The sequence below is a fragment of the Heterodontus francisci genome, chromosome 20 (genome assembly GCF_036365525.1).
Source record: "Heterodontus francisci isolate sHetFra1 chromosome 20, sHetFra1.hap1, whole genome shotgun sequence".
NCBI lineage: Eukaryota > Metazoa > Chordata > Chondrichthyes > Heterodontiformes > Heterodontidae > Heterodontus > Heterodontus francisci.
The window spans coordinates 29686357-29704931 of NC_090390.1; the positions used below are offsets into that span (position 1 = coordinate 29686357).

An 18575-nucleotide genomic window follows, 5' to 3' on the forward strand; every position below is an offset into this window, starting at 1 on the left:
TTTTTAATCTGCTACCTAGCTCCCGGTAATACATTAGCATGGATAGAGGATTGGTTAATGGATAGGAAGCAGAAAATAGGGATAAACGGGGCATTTTCAAGTTGGCAGACTGTGACTACTGGAATGCTGCAAGGATCAGTGCTAGGGCCCTTTATCAATGACTTAGACAAAGAGACCAAGAATAATGTATCTATGTTTACTGACGATACAAAGCTAGGTGGGGATGCAAGCTGTGAGGAGGAGACAAAGAGATATAGGGCTGGATTCTAAAGGGTCTCTGACACCGGGAGCAGTGGCGGGGGAACATGAAGATTGCAACGGATGAGGCCCGCCACCGACCCCGATGCTGGCAGGCCCCGTCCCAATCCCAACGGAGGCGGAGAGGCCTCGCAGCGGCCCCCCCCACTGCCTTTAAGAGCACCAGCATTAGCGACAAGTTTGAGGAAGTTAGGAGTTCTCCCACTTTTGTAACCAACATTTATCCCTCAACCAACATCAAACAGGATAGCTGATCATTTGTTGGACTTTGCTTTGTGCAAATTGGCTGCCACATTAACCTACATAACAGCTGTGACTAGATTTCAAAAGTAATTCATTGACTGTAAAATGGGAAATACTGAGGATGTGAAAGATGCTAAACCAGTGCAAGGCCTTCTTTCTTTGCCTAATGGAATGGAGTGTCATGACTAAAAATGAAGTGCTTTGTTTGTCCACAATAATTCTTTCTGTGCAGAGTGCTTAATACCCGTTCCATTTTCATAATTTCAGGGAATTCATCAAAGCAAAGGTCTTGTTAGGAAAAGTACAGAACAGGAAGCAGGAGATCAGGCTGATGCAGGGACATCAAGGGATGATACATTAAGTCCAAGTGGAGCTCCAGAACAAGCAGGTGCCTCAGTGGTTGCAGAGAAAGCAGCAGCAGGAATGGTTCAGGGTGGAGAGGGAAAGAAAAAGCTGAAGAGTGTGATGCAGATTAGTAAATTATCAGCAGATACTACCAAAGGAGAGGCAGGCAGCGAGCAGCTTGCGGAGCCTTCCATCTTGTATCATTCTCGATGGAAGAAAGCAAAAGTATTTCCAATGATACTACAGAAAGTAAAGGGTGGTAGCAAAGATTCTAGTTATGCTAAACTTGTGTCTGCACGCCATGTAGAAAGCCAAGATAGTGTGGTAAGTAGTGACTCAGGAAGTGTGGTCATTAATGGAAACTATTTCCAGAAGTCAACAACAGATAAGCCAACAGAAAAAAAGAAAATGGGCAAAATGTTGAAGGGTATCAAAATCTCGACACAGCTACAGCCCAGGCATAAATCACAAAGCTCTGTCAGTAGGACTTCAGTTACTGAAAGTGAACAGGAAGATGAATCCAGGACTCATACAAGTAGTGGGTCTGAAAAGGAAGAAAAGAAATCAAAAGTCTCAATTAGTGTCACGGCACAAAGTGATGAGGAAAAAAGCGATGCTTCTGAGGACGGTAGCGATGAACTTCAGAAGAAAACTGATTCTTCCAAAAGACCTAGAGATGACTTGTCAATGAACAGTGTTGAACAATCAGAAACTGAAGATAAAGACTATCTTAAAGTGACACTGGATCAAGATGAAACAAATGAAAGTACGGTGGACTCAGATGAAGAAAAAGATGATGAATCCGATCCAACAGAGGACGACACAAAATCTGAGCCAGAGGAAGAAGAATCAGAGGAAAATAAACAGGATGGAGCTGATTCTGATGAAGAATCCAAAAGTGAAACCTCTGAAAAGTCTAGTTCTAGAAGTAGACAGACTTCAGAGAGCAGAGTGTCTGATACAGAAGGTCAAGATTCAGTTTCAAGGTTGTCATCTAAAATCGAATCCACATCACGTAGTTTTTACGAGGTATCAGATGAATCTGGTGAAGATGATGCCACTAGCACAACAACAGCAACAAGTTCAAGCACAGAGTCCCAAGGAAATGTAATTAGCAGGGGAACATCAATAGCAACAGAAGTTAGTTTGATGTCAGATAGTGAGGCCAGTCAGAAAACAGCTGATACAAGTAGCTCCAGAGAGAGGTTAAGCTTGTCAACTCAGGAAAGTATAAATAGCAGGGGAACATCTGCCACAAGAAGTAGTAAGAGTAGTTTGCGTGAAATGTTTTCAGCAAGAGGAACAAGTGTAAGTACATCAGTAACATACGCCAGTGGATCTGAGAATATTATTGAAGAGGAATCGGGTGAAGACCAAGGCACCACTTCTGAAGCACAGGATGAAGATGTTGAAAGCAAGGTCAGTGAAGATGAATTTGGTGGTGCGAATGATGGAACAATATCCAGGACAACATTCAGTCAGCAAAATACTTCCAACAGTGTTAGTAGAAGTATGAGCACTTGTAGTCAGTTGGCTGATGAGCAGAATGTTAATACTGGAAGTGATGCCAGTCAATCAAGTCACAGTGAGAGTACTGAAGGATCTAACATTAGTGGCAGAAGTAGCCTGAGCCGTAGTTTGACGAGTGCGGCAGTTTCCAATCAAACAGAAAGTTCAGATTATTCTGAGTCAAAAAACAGTAAAGTGGGTGATGCAGATAGTAGGAATGAAAGTTTAAGCAAAGGAACAGCTTCAGAATATAATGAATACAGCAGTGACAGAGGAGCTCTGCAAGAAGAAGAGAGTGAAGAACTGTCAGAATCGGGAACATCATTTTAAAAGGAACTACAGGTGGTCAAAAATACTTTCTAAGAGTGGATTTTGACATTTGCTGTGACTGTTTTGTAAATAATTTTATTGTTTAGTCAAGGAGGTTATAACATTGGATTGTAACGTTTGCTGTGGCTTTTGCTTGTGCACTTATACAAAGTGTTCTCTAAAATGGAACAGGTATACTAAAATCTGTTTCTTCAGCAGCTGAGTGCCTCAGCATTTTTTGGTTTTGCTTTGTTTTGTTGTTATTGATTAGTATGATTTATCTACTTCTCTTGAACTCAACATATTTTTGCATTGTGTCGGCATGTTTATTTTGAACCATACCGTTTGGACAGCATATCAGAACATTGTTGGCCACTATTCTGCATGTATCTGGTTTTCTAAGATTGCTGTGTGGAATTACCGTGTTTGGAAGTCGTAAACTATTTTTAAATATTTGCTTTACGTTTTACTTAAATATATAACATTTTGCTGAGTTCAGTGTTGTAACATTTCCTTATCACTGATCTTATTGTGAAGATTTTTCTAATATTATAGATATGAAGTCACCCACCCAGATTCTTCTGCTGTTTCCCCCCTTTCTCTTGTCCCTAAGGCACCCCCCCCTTCTGTCCTCTTCCCACTGTAGCTCTGAACCCATGGTTGTCTCTGGCTTCTTACTCATCTGCTCACACCCTCTCCAAGCATTTTGTTAATGAGACCTGCCTCCTGCACTCTTGACCCCATTCCCATAAAACAGCTGACTCCCCAACTTCCCTTCATGGCCCGCATCCGAGGTGACATTGTAAATTTTTCCCTTTCCTCAAGTCCTATCCCTATTTTTTTCATCATAACCACCCTAACATAGGAACATAAGAAATAGGAGCAGGAGAAGGCCAATTTGGCCCCCTGAGCTTGCTCCACCATTAAACTAGATCATGGCTGATCTTCTGCTTAACACCATTTCCCTGCACTATCCCCATATCCCTTGATACCTTTAATATCTAGAAATCTATCAACCTCTGTTCTGAACATACACAACAACTGAGCCTCCACCGTCCTCTGGAATAGAGAATTCCAAAGGTTCACCACTCTCTGAGTGAAGAAATTCTTCCTCATCTCAGTCCTAAATGGCTTACCCCTTATTCTGAGACTGTGTCCTCTGGTTCTAGATCAACACCACCACCAACCCCCCCACACCCCCACCAACCCCCCAACCCAGCCAGAGGAAACATTTTTCCTGCGTCTACCCTGTCGAGCCCTGTAAGAATTTTTTATTTTTCGATAAGATCACCTCTCATTCTTCTAAACTCTAGAGAATACAGGCCCAGCCTCCTTAATCTCTCCTCATAGGATAATCGTGCCATCCCAGGAATTAGTCTGGTGAACCTTTGTTGCACTAACCTTATGGCATGTATATCCTTCCTTAGGTAAGGAGACCAAAACTGTATACAGTGCTCCACGTGCGGTCTCATTAAGGCTCTATACAATTGCAGCAAGCCATCTTTACTCCTGTACTCAAATCCTCTTGCAACAAACCCACTCTCTAATCCTCCACTCTCAATAACGCTTTCTAAAACCTGCTTTGCCATGGCTCAGTTGGTAGCACTCTTGTCTCGGAGTCAGAAGGTTGTGGGTTCATGTTCCACTCCAGGACTTCAGTGCAAAAATCAAGAGTATCACTCCAGTGCAGTATTGAGGGAGTGCTGCGCTGTCAGAGGTTCTGTCTTTTGAATGAGACATTAAACCAAGACCCTGTCTGCCTTTTCAGGTGGGCATAAAAGATTCCATGACGCTTTTTTGAAGAATCATAAAAAGTTTAAGGCACAGAAAGAGGCCACTTGGCCCATCGTGTCTGTACCAGCTGAAAAACGATCCACCTAATCTAATCCCACCTTCCAGCATTTGGTCCGTAGCCCTGCAGATTACAGCACTTGAGGTGCATATCCAGACTCCTTTTGAATGAGTTGAGGATTTCTGCCTCAACTACCCTTTCAGGTAGTGAGTTCCAGACCCCCGCCACTCTCTGGGTGAAAAGGTGTTTCCTCATTTCCCCTCTAATTTTTCTACCAATCATTTTAGATCTCTGCCCCCTCATCACTGACCTCTCTGCTAAGGTGAATAGACCTTTCACCTCCACTCTATCCAAACCCCTCAAAATTTCATACATTTCAATCAGATCTCCCCTCAGCCTTCTCTGTTCCAAGGAGAACAACCTCAGCCTATCAACTCTTTCCTCATAGCTGCATTTTTCCAGTCCTGGCAACATCCTCATAGATCTCCTCTGTACCCTCTCTAGTGCAATTACATCCTTTCTGTAATGAGGTGACTAGAACTGCACACAGTACTCAAGTTGTGGCCTAACCAGTGAGTTATACAGTTCCAGTATAACCTCCCTGCTCTTATATTCTATACCTCGGCTAATAAAGGAAAGGATTCGATATGCCTTTTTAACCACCTTATCAACCTGTCCTGCTACCTTCAGGGATCTGTGGATATTCACTCCAAGGTCCTTCACTTCCTCTACACTTCTTAGTATTTTCCCGTTAATTGTGTATTCCTGGAAGAGCACGGGAATTATCCCCAGTATCCTAGCCAATATTTAACCCTCAACCAAAATCACAAAAAAGACAGATTATTTTGTCATTATCACATTGCTTTTTGTGGGAGCTTGTTGTGCACAAATTGGCTGCTGCATTTTTCACATTGCCACAGTGACTACACTACAAAAGTACTTCATTTCCTTTGGGACGTCCAGTGATCGTGAAAGTGCTACCTAAATGCAAGTCTTTCTTTTTTTATCTTACCTGTATATTCATCTCTCCTGCTGCTCCCTATTTGCATCCCTCCAATCAAACACTTACCCCTTTCGCAGCACCAAACAGGTCTAATTGAAGTCACATTCTCTCTGGCTATGATTGTAGTGTCTCATCTCTTCTCATCGTCCTTAACCTCTCTACAGCTTTTGACATTGTTAATCACATCAGCCCCTTCCAACACCTCTTCTCTGCTGTCCAGCTCCATGACCTTGCTCTTGCTTTGTTCCAGTGCCCGCTTGGCTCAGTTATAGCATTCTCATCTCTGGGTCAGAAGGTTGTGGGTTCAAGCTCTATGCCAGGATTTGAACACATAACCTAGGCTGACACTTCAGTACTGAGGGAGTGTTGCATAGTCAGAGGTCTTGTCTTTCAGACAAGATGCTAAACCAAGGTCCCACCTACCTGTTCAGGTGAATGTAAATGATCCCATGACATTTTTCCAAAGATAAGCAGGGAGTTCATTCAGTGTTCTGGCCAACATTCATCTCTGATACAACCAGAATAGATCAATCGTCGCCTGTGCAACTTTGTTATGTGCTCCTGCATTTTCCCACAAAACCACACCGACTGTAATTCAAAAGCTGTGAACTGTTAGGATATCTTCAGGATGTGACAGATGCTACACATCTATCACACCTTGATTTTCTGTTCTTATTTATTCATTTGTGTCCTGGGCAATATTTATCCCTCAATCAACATCACAAAAACAAATTATTTGGTCATTATCACATTGTTGTTTGTGGGACCTTCCTGTGTGCAAATTGGCTGCCGTATTTCCGACATTACAACAACCGCTACACTTCAGAAGTACTTCATTGGCTGTAAATTGCTTAAAGATGTCCTGAGGTCATAAAAGATGCTATATAAGTGCAAACCAGTCTTTCTTCCTTTCACAAGGGAATTTTCCTGCCTGACACCATTACCTCAGGAGTCTCCAAGAATCCATCCTTGATTCAATCCTCTTCCTCATTTACACAATATCGCTTGGCAACATCATTTGCAGGCATGGAGTAAGCTTCCTCATGCATGCTGATGACCACCATTCCTGTTGACCCAATAACTGCATTTATGCTGTCAGACCTCCTGACTGGCAACTAGTATCATTCAGTTAAGCATTTGGAAGGCAGGAGCCATCATTTTTGGCTTCCACCAGCAACTGTACTCTCGCAACTTCATACCCTTTCCCGACCACAATCTTTGTCCGAATCAGACAGTTTTCAACCTTGGTGTCTTGTTTGACCCCGAGTTCAGCTTCAGACCTCATATCCTTTCTATTACAGGACTGTCTAATTTTACCTCCTTAATGTTGCCCATCTTGACTGCTACCTTATCCTATCCACTACTAAAATGTGCCCCCATACTGGATTACTCCAGTTCTTGCTGGTCTCCTGGATACTGCTCATCCAAAACACTGCTGCTCTTAAATTATTTGGCACCAAATTCTGCTCGTTCATCAACCTGTCCTTAGTCACTTCTCTCTCTAATGTCCTCTAGCTCTACAACTCCCCTGACCTCTCTTCTTCAGACTCTGGCATCTTGTGCCTTCCTCTCTCCCTTCACCATTGATGGTTATGCCTTCTACAACCTATAGGTCTCACGTGGTAAAGTCCCCTTTGCTATTTCACATCCAACTCCACCTTTTAAGACCCTCCTTCAAAACCAACTCTTCAAACCAGTCAGTCACTCCTAATCTCTCTTCCTGTGGCCTAACATCTGTTTTTCTACTACCTCGGTGAAGGGACTTGGGACATCGTTCTATTAAACGTGTTTTAGAAATGCACGTTGTTGTTAGTGAAAAAGGAAGGTTGACCTTAAGCACTGCTTCAATATGATCCATTTTTGATCCGAGTAATCCATATATAATTCAGACTACATTTCAAAGGTCTCAATGGAATAATGTCAAAAGACTTTCTAATTTTTTTTCTTCCTCACACAGTGGTCTCGCCATAAACGAGTAAAGTTGGTTGTAGATCGTGAATATGAAACCAGCTCAACTGGTGAGGATAGTGCACCGGAAGCACAAAGGATTCGTATCAAGCACCCAAATAACCACAGCAACATTAACAGTAATATCTACATTGCTCAAAATGGATCAATCGTAAGAACAAGACGCAGTTGCCCTCTGACCAATGGGAAAGCAACCTCACCTGCAAGAGTAGGGAAACATTTTAAAAAACTAGACAAACTGGCAGCAACACAGGAAGAAAAGGCCCCATTGAACAATCCGTTAGCTAATGCAACAGCTTCTTGCAGCAATGATAATCTTAATGCAAGACCATCGAGTAGTTCCATGGCCTCCAGCAGCATGGGGCCGAACAGCTGCCTGTCCAGACTGAGCACAGTAAGGGCAAAGAACGAGAGAACAAAAAGCACAGATGACCAAGAATCAGCTGTTGACAATGAAGATCTTAAGGAGCCATTTGAATCTCACAGTGATCAAACACAATCTGATGAGGAGGAACTATGGATGGGACCTTGGAATAACCTTCACATACCAATGACAAAACTGTGATTTAGAATTTTTACTGCGATTAATGAGAAAATTAACTTTTTATGGGTACCATGGAAAAGTAACAATTATTTCCAATTTGTTCACCTCCAGCATACATTTTGATTATGTAACTTGCATTCAATGGGCTTAGCAAGCATTCACATTCCAATGTTTACAGAAATGGGTAACATATTGAAATGCAAAGAACATGATAGTGATTTCTTACCCTAACTGTGACTGTCTTTTAGTTGATCAGCCTCACAGAACAGTTGCTAACTTTTCAACAAGATGTGACAGATTGTCAGAGAGAAGACATTATTTGCTTGTTTATAGAAGTATAAGTAATAGACTCAGTGCTGACACTTGCCCTGCCTGGGAATCATTATGAATTAAAATTAAAAGTTCATTCCGTGAGGTTCTGAAGTAAATTGGTTCCTTTACATTAAACGTAATGCAGTTCTTATCCATTTTTGCAGATGCTGGTAGATTTCGCTGATTTCAAGCTGTGGCCTCATTCTGACAAATCCAATTGCCTTCAGTAATTGATTGAAATGTCAAAACATATTGGGGGTGAAATTGGTCTACGCCAGCGGTGTGAAACAGGCTCATGGCAAATCGGCAGCCTATTATACTCTTGCGCCAGTTATTATTTCCCTTTGACTTGCAAAATGTTGGCAAGATTTTTCATTTCAAATCAAGTAAAAGCAACAGTCAGACTAGGAAACAGGTCTCCAAAAAGAGTTAGAACTATTGGTCTGTGAACTTCAATGGAAAGAAGATCGGATACGGTGAAAAATCGGCTACCGATTGACGTTGCTGCTGTAGACCAATTTCACCTCCATTGTCTTAGAAATAAAAATGCTACATTTTGGAGCAGCTCTCCACCTTCCCCATCCCTTTATCCCCACCATTAAACTATTGTTTCGCATTTCATGAGCGGGGATTTCTATCGGTGCCCATTGAATATAAAACTGCGCGTCAGCTGATTTATAGCAATGAAAGACTTTGAAGATTTAGCAAATCGAGCTTGAACAATATTGTTAGTGTAGCATAATTTTTTAATGAATGAAACATGGCATGTGCTTTCAGCACTCCTACAGTTGTAGAATTGAGTTGCAAGTCCATCCCCTCTGCCATTTATGTGATTTTAAGTTTTGATGAACATTAATTGTCATTTGTTGCAAAAACCAGGTTCAGAATCTGAATGATAAGAAGTGACAAGAAGTTTCAGACATTGAAATAGCTATTCCTCTTGAATCTTACTTCACCTGTAACAATATTGTTGTGAGGTGTGATAACTTAGCAACATTGCACTGTGTAATTCTGATATCTCCCAAAGTCTGTGCTGGTCTTGCTGGCATGATGCTACTTTCAGTTCGTAGATCAAAAGAGACAAAAATAAACTTTCCACATACCTGCCTGAGATAAAATCACACAGCCAATGATTAAACAGATTACCTGGCTCTTGCCTGCAGAATAAGAATAATGTATTCAAGGCACGTGCCTTTGTACTGGCAAGCTCATTTAACAGATTTCAATCTAGTTTGTTTATTTCAGAATAGTTCCTGACAGATTCCGTATTTCAGCTGATATCTGAATTTCTCTCCCTTTGCCAGTGGTGTCCAGTAAATAACATTATTTATGTGTCGACTAACCAACAAATACAGCTTTTATGTATTATTTGGCAAGTTACACTTTAAATTCTGCAAAGTTGATCTTCTTAAAAAAATGCCACAGTACTAATCAAGTTTTAGTCAGATCGGTGCTTAAATTATACTTCCTGCTCTCACTTAGAATTCTCTCTCACAGTGACATCACATATAAAAATTAGCAGTGGATGTAGCACATAATGTGCAGAATATAATGGCCCATCCCCCCTCCCCTCCCCCCACAAAGTGGGCTAGGAGATGGGGGAGCCCATAGAATTGTGATGGAAGGGGGGGGGGGGGGGGGGGCACCCGTCGCCTTCCCATCGCACCATGTTTAAGTTGGGGGATGGAATGGTTGAGGAAGGTCTTCCTGCCCAGAGGCCAATTAAGGTCCTTAAGTGGCCAATCAGGAGCCACTTAAGGGACTCTTCCGGCCACTGTTGAAATTAAACCAGCTGCGAGGCCTCTGCCATGTGGGGACGTTGCCCAGTAAAACAAGGCAGCCTCCCTGCGGCTTCGGGGCAGAGGCCTCCTCCGTAGGCAACCTGTGGCCCCTGGGAAGGCGTTGCCCCTCCGGGAGCACCACCCCCACCCCCAGCAACATTGCTGGGGCCTGCCAGCCTGGCCCCAGCAACCCAGCCTCACTTACCTCTCGCCCCAAGCATCCTGTAATATCGGCAGGGCCACTGCTCCTGGTGGCGTTGCTGATACTACTGAACTACTGGCCCTCTGACTGGCTGGCAGCTCTTGGAGGTGGGATCCCTGTTCTTTAAGGGACGAGGGTCTCAGTGCTGTGCACCTATGTGCCTGAACGCTGTTGAATCACGCTGAGGGGGATGCTCCATAAGGCCCAGGCAGGGCGTCCCTCACCTATTCGGGCCAGCGCCAAGAACCCTGCTGGTACGACTAAATTTAGCCCATTTTTTAACATTGGGTATTATTCAGGCTGGGCTATCCCAATAAAATGAAAAACAATGCTGGGATGTAGTTCAGTGAAGCTGAGCAGCCCACCATTACATTGTCCAACTGACCATTCCTCACACATGAATCTGGACATTAAATACCAGCAGGCTATTTGACTACAGCAGCATCATATTTTTTGTTCTTTTCTCTAAATTGTAAACTTTAATATTCTAATAATTAAGGAAAATTACTGCCCTATCCACACTAATGAGGCTAAGGTCCCACCTCTAACTTTGTTTTCATCTTTGATTAGCTGTCCTCTGATATTGTTTATGTAAGAGTAATATATTTTAAAACTTGGAATTCAAGATTAATACCACACTAATTTTCTTCAAAGCCTTCATTCTATAGTATTTTCATGAAAGATTTGAGGTAGCCAAATTTATTCCTAAAAATGTATAATAACTTTAATTTGTTGCAGTAGTGATTTATTATATTCATAAGATTTTGTTTGCCTTTGTGTATTATTAATCAAAGCTTTAAATCTTTGATTTAAAATGATTTTTAAAAGATTTAAAATCTGGATGTTGGCTTCTGTTAAAGTGAATCACTTTCTACTTTTAAATCAGTGGTGCCTCCCAAACTGGGTCTACTCCAGACCAAACAATTCAAAATTACTTACACATTTTATACTTAGAGAATATTATAAATGTAGTTCAGGTTACAGTAAATTAATCTTCTAAAGTAATTATTAGGGGGTAGTGTATCCCAGTGATGTAACCGTAATGCTGTTAAAGTCAAAGCATTTACACCAGTTTGGAGTTAACAAAGAAAAAAGTTAAAACAAGTCTGGTACAAGGAAACGCCAATCAGCTTATTAAAGTTATAGAGTCATGGGGCTGAATTTTATGAACCCTCTGGCGTCAGGGGTCGTGGCAGGGGGGCCTGGAAAATTCTTCCAGGAGAGACCTGCCACGACCTCTGACGCCGAGAAGGCCCCGCCGGATTTTACCGGTAGCGGCGAGGCCTCGATGTGACCCCCCTGCTGCTCAGCAGCGTGGCCTTCATTTAAATACCAAAATGAAGTAAAATAAATGCAAATGAACATACTTTGTCCCGGCGGCCATCCCAGGCCGATATTCCGGCTGCCGGCCAGAATCGTGTGCCATTCGGAGTTCCGAGGCATGACACTAGTTGGGAGGGGGGAGGAGTGAAAATTTCAGGGTGGGTGGGGGGAGAGCGGGAAAAACCACCCGATTGGGTGTGGGGATGGTGGGAAGGGGTCAAAGGTGCTGACGTTGGCGGGTGAAAGTGCATAATTTTTTGGGGGGATGGGTTATTTTATTAATTGATAGCTCAGTGGGGGCGGGCGGTTGGAAAGGGGATTGAAAGTGCTTCTGACAGTTTATTTGTAATTTCTGGGCACTGGCACCTTTAAAAATTTGATTGTACTTGAACAGCTCGAAGCCCTTTAAAAATGGTGCCAGCGCCTGCGCGGTGGCACCGGACGCCATTGCCGGGAATGGAGCGGTTGCCACTTCTATGTCATTGGGGACAGCTGCTCTGCCCCCTGCATTTAAATGAGTCCCCACGCGAAATATCGCGGGGACTCAGCAACGGCGCATCTGTGCCTGAAGACCACCAAGATGAGAGCGTGCGCTGCCATTTGGGGCGCGCTCATAAAATTCAACCCATGGAGCCATAGAGTCATTTATGGCACAGAAGGAGGACATTTGGCCCATTGAGCTCATGCCAGTTCTCTGCGGAGTAATCTAGTCAATCCCACTCCCCTGCTCGATCCCTATGGCCCTGAAAATTTATTTCCTTCAAGTGGCCATCCAGTTTTCTTTTGAAATCATGCTGAGAACTTAAAATTTCTGACATACCTATACACCAACATACAAAAATGTCAGATAGGAAATAAAGCAGTTGGTCCCCATGGTACCCTAACTCTCCTATCACAGAAACTCTTATCTTGCACAACTGTGATGTTTTGTGTCCAATACCCAACTATTCAAGAAACCCTCATTCTGTTGAGCAAAGGAGTTCTCCCGAATTTCTTTTTTAAATTTACTTTTTGATAATTATGATCTTAAATCCCACTTCCTTAGTTTACCTTGAAGTAATAATTTGGTCTTTATTTTATCTATACTGTTTAGTAGCTTGCTTTGACCAACTTCTTTCATGACTGCAAGGTTTACACTTCTCAAATCATTCTTTATACTTCATCCATTTTACACTTGAGATCAATTTCTTGCACTTTGTACCCTTCCCAATGCATGTATTCTTTTTGTAGCATGATGAACAAAATTTACTAAGTGTGGTCTGGCGAAGTGCATTTTAAAGCCTTGTCCATCTATAGATGTATTTGACTGTTCTGATCTATGTATTCCAGCATCCAGTTGCTTTACCATGTTTATTTAGAAATTTTAAGTGGCATATCTACTGTTAAGCCCATGTCCTTTTCCTAAGCCTCTGTATTCTAACTCATTTCTACCTTTGTATACTTGTGGTTTCACATTTTTGACTTGAGTGCAAAATGTAATTTACCATATCTTTAGCTGCTAGCTCAGTCTCTACTGTTCTCTGTAGTTTAGTACCATCAGCAAACCTGACAATTTGTAGTTGGTCTGATATCCACGTTGTTTAAGTTGATTGAAAACAACAAGGGTTCAAGTATTGGCCTCCCTTAGTACTTCATTCAATATCTCCCTCCAGACTGATGTTACAATTCTCATGCGTTGTTTCCTAGTTTTAACTTGCTGTGTATGCCATTCCATGTTTTAATCTTTCATGTGGAACTTTGTATAAACTTTCTTTAAATACAAAAAAAATCCCAATTGCTAACGATGTGCCACACCTGAAAATAATCAAGGAGATTTGTTAGACAAAATCTTCTGGCAAATCCATGCTGGCTGCATCCTATTCCATTGTTGTGTTACACATATCTTGAGCCGACCTCTTCGAATAGTTCAATTTTTAAAAATCCAGTACTGAAGCTTGGCTAATGAGATTGTAGTTGGCAGGGTCTGATTCACCACCCTATTCTCTTCTGGACCTTTATTAATGCCAGCAATTCTTCAATGGTGCCCTTCAATCTAATTCCAGCAACAGCTCTATCATGTAACCAGTGTCCTGGCGCTCACTAATGCCAGTGACTTCTGCATTATATAATCATGATGTAGCTAATGCCCTACAAATTTCCTCTCTGGTCCCTTTTATAACAATTGAATATATACCATGTAGCCCATGGTATTTATTTGTCTTCAATCTACTAATGCCCGAACTTCATCTTCTTTAAGCTCACTACCACTTTTAAATTTTAAAGCTCTAACTACCCTTTCACTGCCTTTGCATTGGAAGAATATTTTAGCAATGTCCTTAATATCTTTGTTTATACTCACTTTCTAGTCCCCTTCTATAGAATGGCTAAGTGATTGGATAAAAAGATGGCAGATGGAGCATGATATAGGGAAGTGTGAAATTATTCACTTCGGTTTTAAAGAATGGAAAAGCCGAATATTTTTTAAAATGTGAGAGACTGGTAAATGTTTGCATTTGGGTGTCTTTGTACACAAATCACAGAAAGTTAACATGCAAACAATTAGGAAGGCAAATGATGTGTTTGCCTTTATTGTAGGATGGTTGGAGTATAATAGTAAGGAAGTCTTGCTGCAATTATATAGGGCTTTGGTGAGATCACACCTGTAGGACTGTGTACGATTTTGGTCTCCTTACGTAAGGAAGGATATACTTGCTTTAGATGGGGTGCAAGGAAGGGTTACTAGATTGATTCCTGGGCTTAGAGGGCTGTCCTATGAGAAGAGATTGAGTACATTGGGCCTATATTCTCTGGTGTTTAGAAGAGTGAAAGGTGATCTCATTGGAACATATAAAATTCTTAGAGGGCTTGACAGGGTAGTGGCAGAGAGGCTGTTTCCGCTGGATTGAAAGTTTAGAACTAGAGGTTATGGTTTCAGGTTAAGGGGTTGGTCATTTAGGACCAAAATGAAAATACATTTTTTTACTCAGTGACTTGTGAATCTTTGAAATTCTCTTCTCCGAGGGCTGTGGTTGCTCCGTCTTTGAGTATGTTCAAGGCTGAGATCAATAGATTTTTGTGCACTAAAAGAATTGAGGGACATAGAAATAGGTCAGGAAAGTGGAGTTGTCGTAAAAGTTGGACTACGATCTTATTGACTGACGGATTAAGCTCAAGGGAAATATGACCCACTCCTGCTATTTTTTATGTTATTACGTTCTTCACAGGGTTGAATTTGGATCATCCAAATTCATTGCACAGAAGCTCGCCTCAATCCTATAGCATTCCTTTGTGCGCTATTTCTAAGCAGACATTAATCCATTTATTTTAAGTGTGCTAATGCTTGCATAAAAATAACAGATTATGAGCACATTCATTTTTCACATGTGAACTTGCTAATCAGAATTCCTACCCATGCATCGCTAAAATCCAATTTTTTTCCCAGCGTTCTCGCCCTTTTTTCTCTGAAAATTTTGCAGGGAAGTAGGCCACCCAGCAGGAATGGGCCAATGTGTAGTTAAAATAGCTGTGCAAAGACTTACTGCCCCATTCCTGCTGATTCATCCTCTCTGCTATCTCTTACCTTTAGGTGGTGGAGGTACTTGTCTGTCTCAGACGAGAGTCTCATTTATACATGCAAATTCCCCTTGATGTTATTGGGACTTTGATGGTAATTTTAATGGCCTACTGAGCAGGGCACCCACTGAGTAAAACTTGGCGGGAAGAAGAAGACAACCTCTAAGTCATAAACTTTCTTTAATAGGACCAAGATGATCAGGAATGTTCTTCCGGGCCCCACAAAGAAAGTCTGGGCCTCTGTTGCCCCACTTCCAAGTGACATAACGGTCCCAATCTCTCCTCCCTATCCCACCTCATGACTTACCTTGGTGTTGGCAGGTGGCCTACGGTCTCTTCAATTTTTCACCTGTCCGAAGCCAGTAAGCTTCCTCTTTCCACTTATTTCAAGTGGGCAGCTGGCTGGTGCAATGCAAATGAAGCCCAGGTTTTAAAATAGCCTGGGCCTCAAACTGATGACATTTGGTGGGTCAGACACTTAGCCTGCTTCTCCCCACCTAAATGCTTCCCCTCACCAAAAAAGCTCATTCCCAGTTGACATTCCCCCTTTGCATAGTTTATTTTTCTTCTTATCCCCATTTTAATTGACCCCTTCATCAATTTTGGAGACTGCCTGATTAACTGGTACTTACTTTTCTTGGGCACGTACTTAACATGCAGAGGCAGTGTTTTAGTTTTAACAGCATTACACTTTCCTTGACTGAATAACTTTCAGCATTATTTCTGTTAGTTAATTTTAAGTGTTCATTGACTTGAAATTTTGGTTCTTAAAATCATGTTTTTTTTTATGATCCTACTTGTTGTTGAATATTAGAGAATCCTATATTTAAACCCATTGTATTCTTGCTAACATTTGTCTTTTTTTGTTATTTTGCTATTCTGCTTACTGTTCTACTTTTTGCGACCTGGTTACTCTCACTTTCTTCATTTTTGAATTATATAGCAGCGTTTGCAGCAAACGAAGAAAAACAAGCAAAAATACAACTAAAGAAAAAGAGGTTAGTATTAGACTACATACAGCAGGTTAGCAGGATAGCAATTTTACAGCAGTAACAAACCACAGTCCAAGATTGTCAAACACATGAAGTAAGATTCTACCTACCAATTACACAACTAAATTAGATATCACAGTAAATAGTGCAGATGGAAGCAGAAAATTGCAAAGGGAAATGATAGATTAAGTGGGCAGGATTTTAAGAGCCCGTTGCTGATCTCGGCAGCGAGCTCAAAAAGCACGTCAAAGAGGTGCCATGATCTCACGCATTTAAATAGCCGGGCGGCCCGCCCAATCATGTGGAGGGGCAGGCCGCCCATTCCTGGTAATGGCGTCAGCTGCCTGTGCGCAGGAGCTGGTGCCATTTTTAAAGGGCAGCCAGCTCTGCCGGTCAATTTGAACTCTTAAAGATACACCTCCCCAAAATGTATTTGATAAATTTCTAACACCCCTTTTCCACCCCTCCCAATAACAATTACATTAACTATTTGTCCTTCCCACTTCCGCAAAAATACTATCTTTCTAATCTGACCTTCCCCCACCCCCCAGACTGCACAAAGTTTGAAGTTCACCCCTTCCCACCATGCCTGACACCCACTACATTTATTTGATCTCGTCTCCCTTCTCCCGCACTGAAACTCTGAACTCCTCCCTGCTCCCCACCAGTGTCATGCCGGCTTTCTCTGGATGGGGAACTGAAGGCGCGAGAGTGCCGGCTGCCGCGCCAAAGTTCACAGGGGACCCGTAAGTTTGAAGGGAAGTCCATTTAAATTTCTGCATATAATTAATTTAAATATTGAAATCCAGGTCCCATCGCCCAACGGCGGGGGGTGGGAGCCTCACCACCACCGGAAGGATTGGGCTGGGCCCTCTTGACGTCGGGCTCTGTGGTGGACCGCTGCCGGCCCCATGTTTCAGCCCCCTCCACCCAGCCACAGAGACCAACATCGAGGGCTTGGTAAAATCCAGCCCAGTGAATGGAAAACTGTTGCGCATGAAGTTCATTGTGGGAAAGTGTGAGGTCATCCACTTTGGACTAAGAAAGATCGATGAGAATATTTTCTTAGTGGTGAGAAGCTAAAAACTTTGGATAAGCACAGAAATTTAGGAGTCCAAGTAAAGAAATCACTAAAAGCTAGTGGACAGGTACAAAAAAATTAACCGGTTAATCGAATGTGGACCTTTTCTCAAGAGGCCTGAAATTCTAATGGGTGGAAGTAATGTTACTGGTGTACAGATTTCTGGTTAGATCCCATTTAGAATGTTGGGTTTGGTTATTGGCACCACACCTCAAGAAGGATATATTGGCCCTGGAGTGGGTGTAGTTTAGATTCACCAGAATGATTCCGGATGTAAAAGAGTTAAATTATCAGGACAGGTTGCATCGACTAGGCATGAATTAGATTGAATATAGAAGATTAAGGGGTGATCTAATTGATGTGTTTAAGACGATTAAAGTATTGGATAGAGTAGAAACTATTCCCTCTGGTGGGAATGTCCAGAACAAGGGGGCATGACCTTAAAATAAGAGCTAGGCCATTCAAGGGTGATGTTGGAAAGCACTTGTTCACACAAATGGTAGAGGAAATCTGGAACTCTCACCCCCAAAATGAAGTTGAGACTGGGGATCAATTGAAAATTTCGAAACTGAGATTGATATAATTTTGTTAGGCATAGGTGTTAAGGGTTACAGAAACAAGGTGGGTAGATGAAGCTAAGATACAGATCAGCCATGATCTAATTGAATGGCGGAGCAGATTTGGGGCTGAATGGCCTCCTATTCCTATGTTCCTATCACAGTCACAAGGAAAAATGCATATAAACTGAGACAGGAGGATATTGTAGTGAAAGTCCTGATAAGAAGCTGAAGAGAACCGTAAGAGGTCTTTTAAAGCCCAAAATTTCACTGTGGTATGTGGGCTAGGAAAGTTCTTCGTCATGATTTTAGAGCTTTTAAAGGTTAACTCAACAAAGAGAATGGTAATTTGGGGTAGACCCCTGAACATCTGACCCGCAGGAGGAAAATTGGGAAATAATAATATGAGGAAGAGAAGAAATAGGTATAGCCATGCTAATACTTGGGTAGGCCCCCCCCCCACCCCCAAATATAATGAGATAGGGGAACAAGAACAGGGCCCTCCAGAATCCTAGTGCCACCAAGTCGAATGCCAATGCATAGTCCCAAGGGTGAACAGATAATGTCAGGACTACACAATATATTGACAAATATCAGCTTAGTTGGTAGCTTCTCACATCTGAGTCAGAAGGTTGCTCCAAGATTTGAGCCCATAATCTGAGTCAATACTTCAGTGTGATGTTAAGGGACTGCAGCATTATGTCGTATTGTGACTGAGATGATAACGTAAGGCCCTATCTATACGCTCAAATGTATGTAAAAGATCTCATACCAGGATCGATGAAGCACAGGGAGCAGTCCCAA

General features: G+C 42.1%; 1 protein-coding gene across 1 annotated transcript in view; it reads left to right on the plus strand.

The window, feature by feature from the left end:
* Positions 1–8454, plus strand: part of pcdh15b (protocadherin-related 15b) — an 843531-nt gene extending 835077 nt beyond the window's left edge. The window contains exon 38 of the mRNA XM_068053265.1: positions 7417–8454. Within this exon, the coding sequence (XP_067909366.1) occupies positions 7417–7992 (576 nt within the window). The 3' untranslated portion in view covers positions 7993–8454. The remainder of the gene's footprint in view (positions 1–7416) is intronic.
* The last annotated feature ends 10121 nt before the right edge of the window (positions 8455–18575 follow it).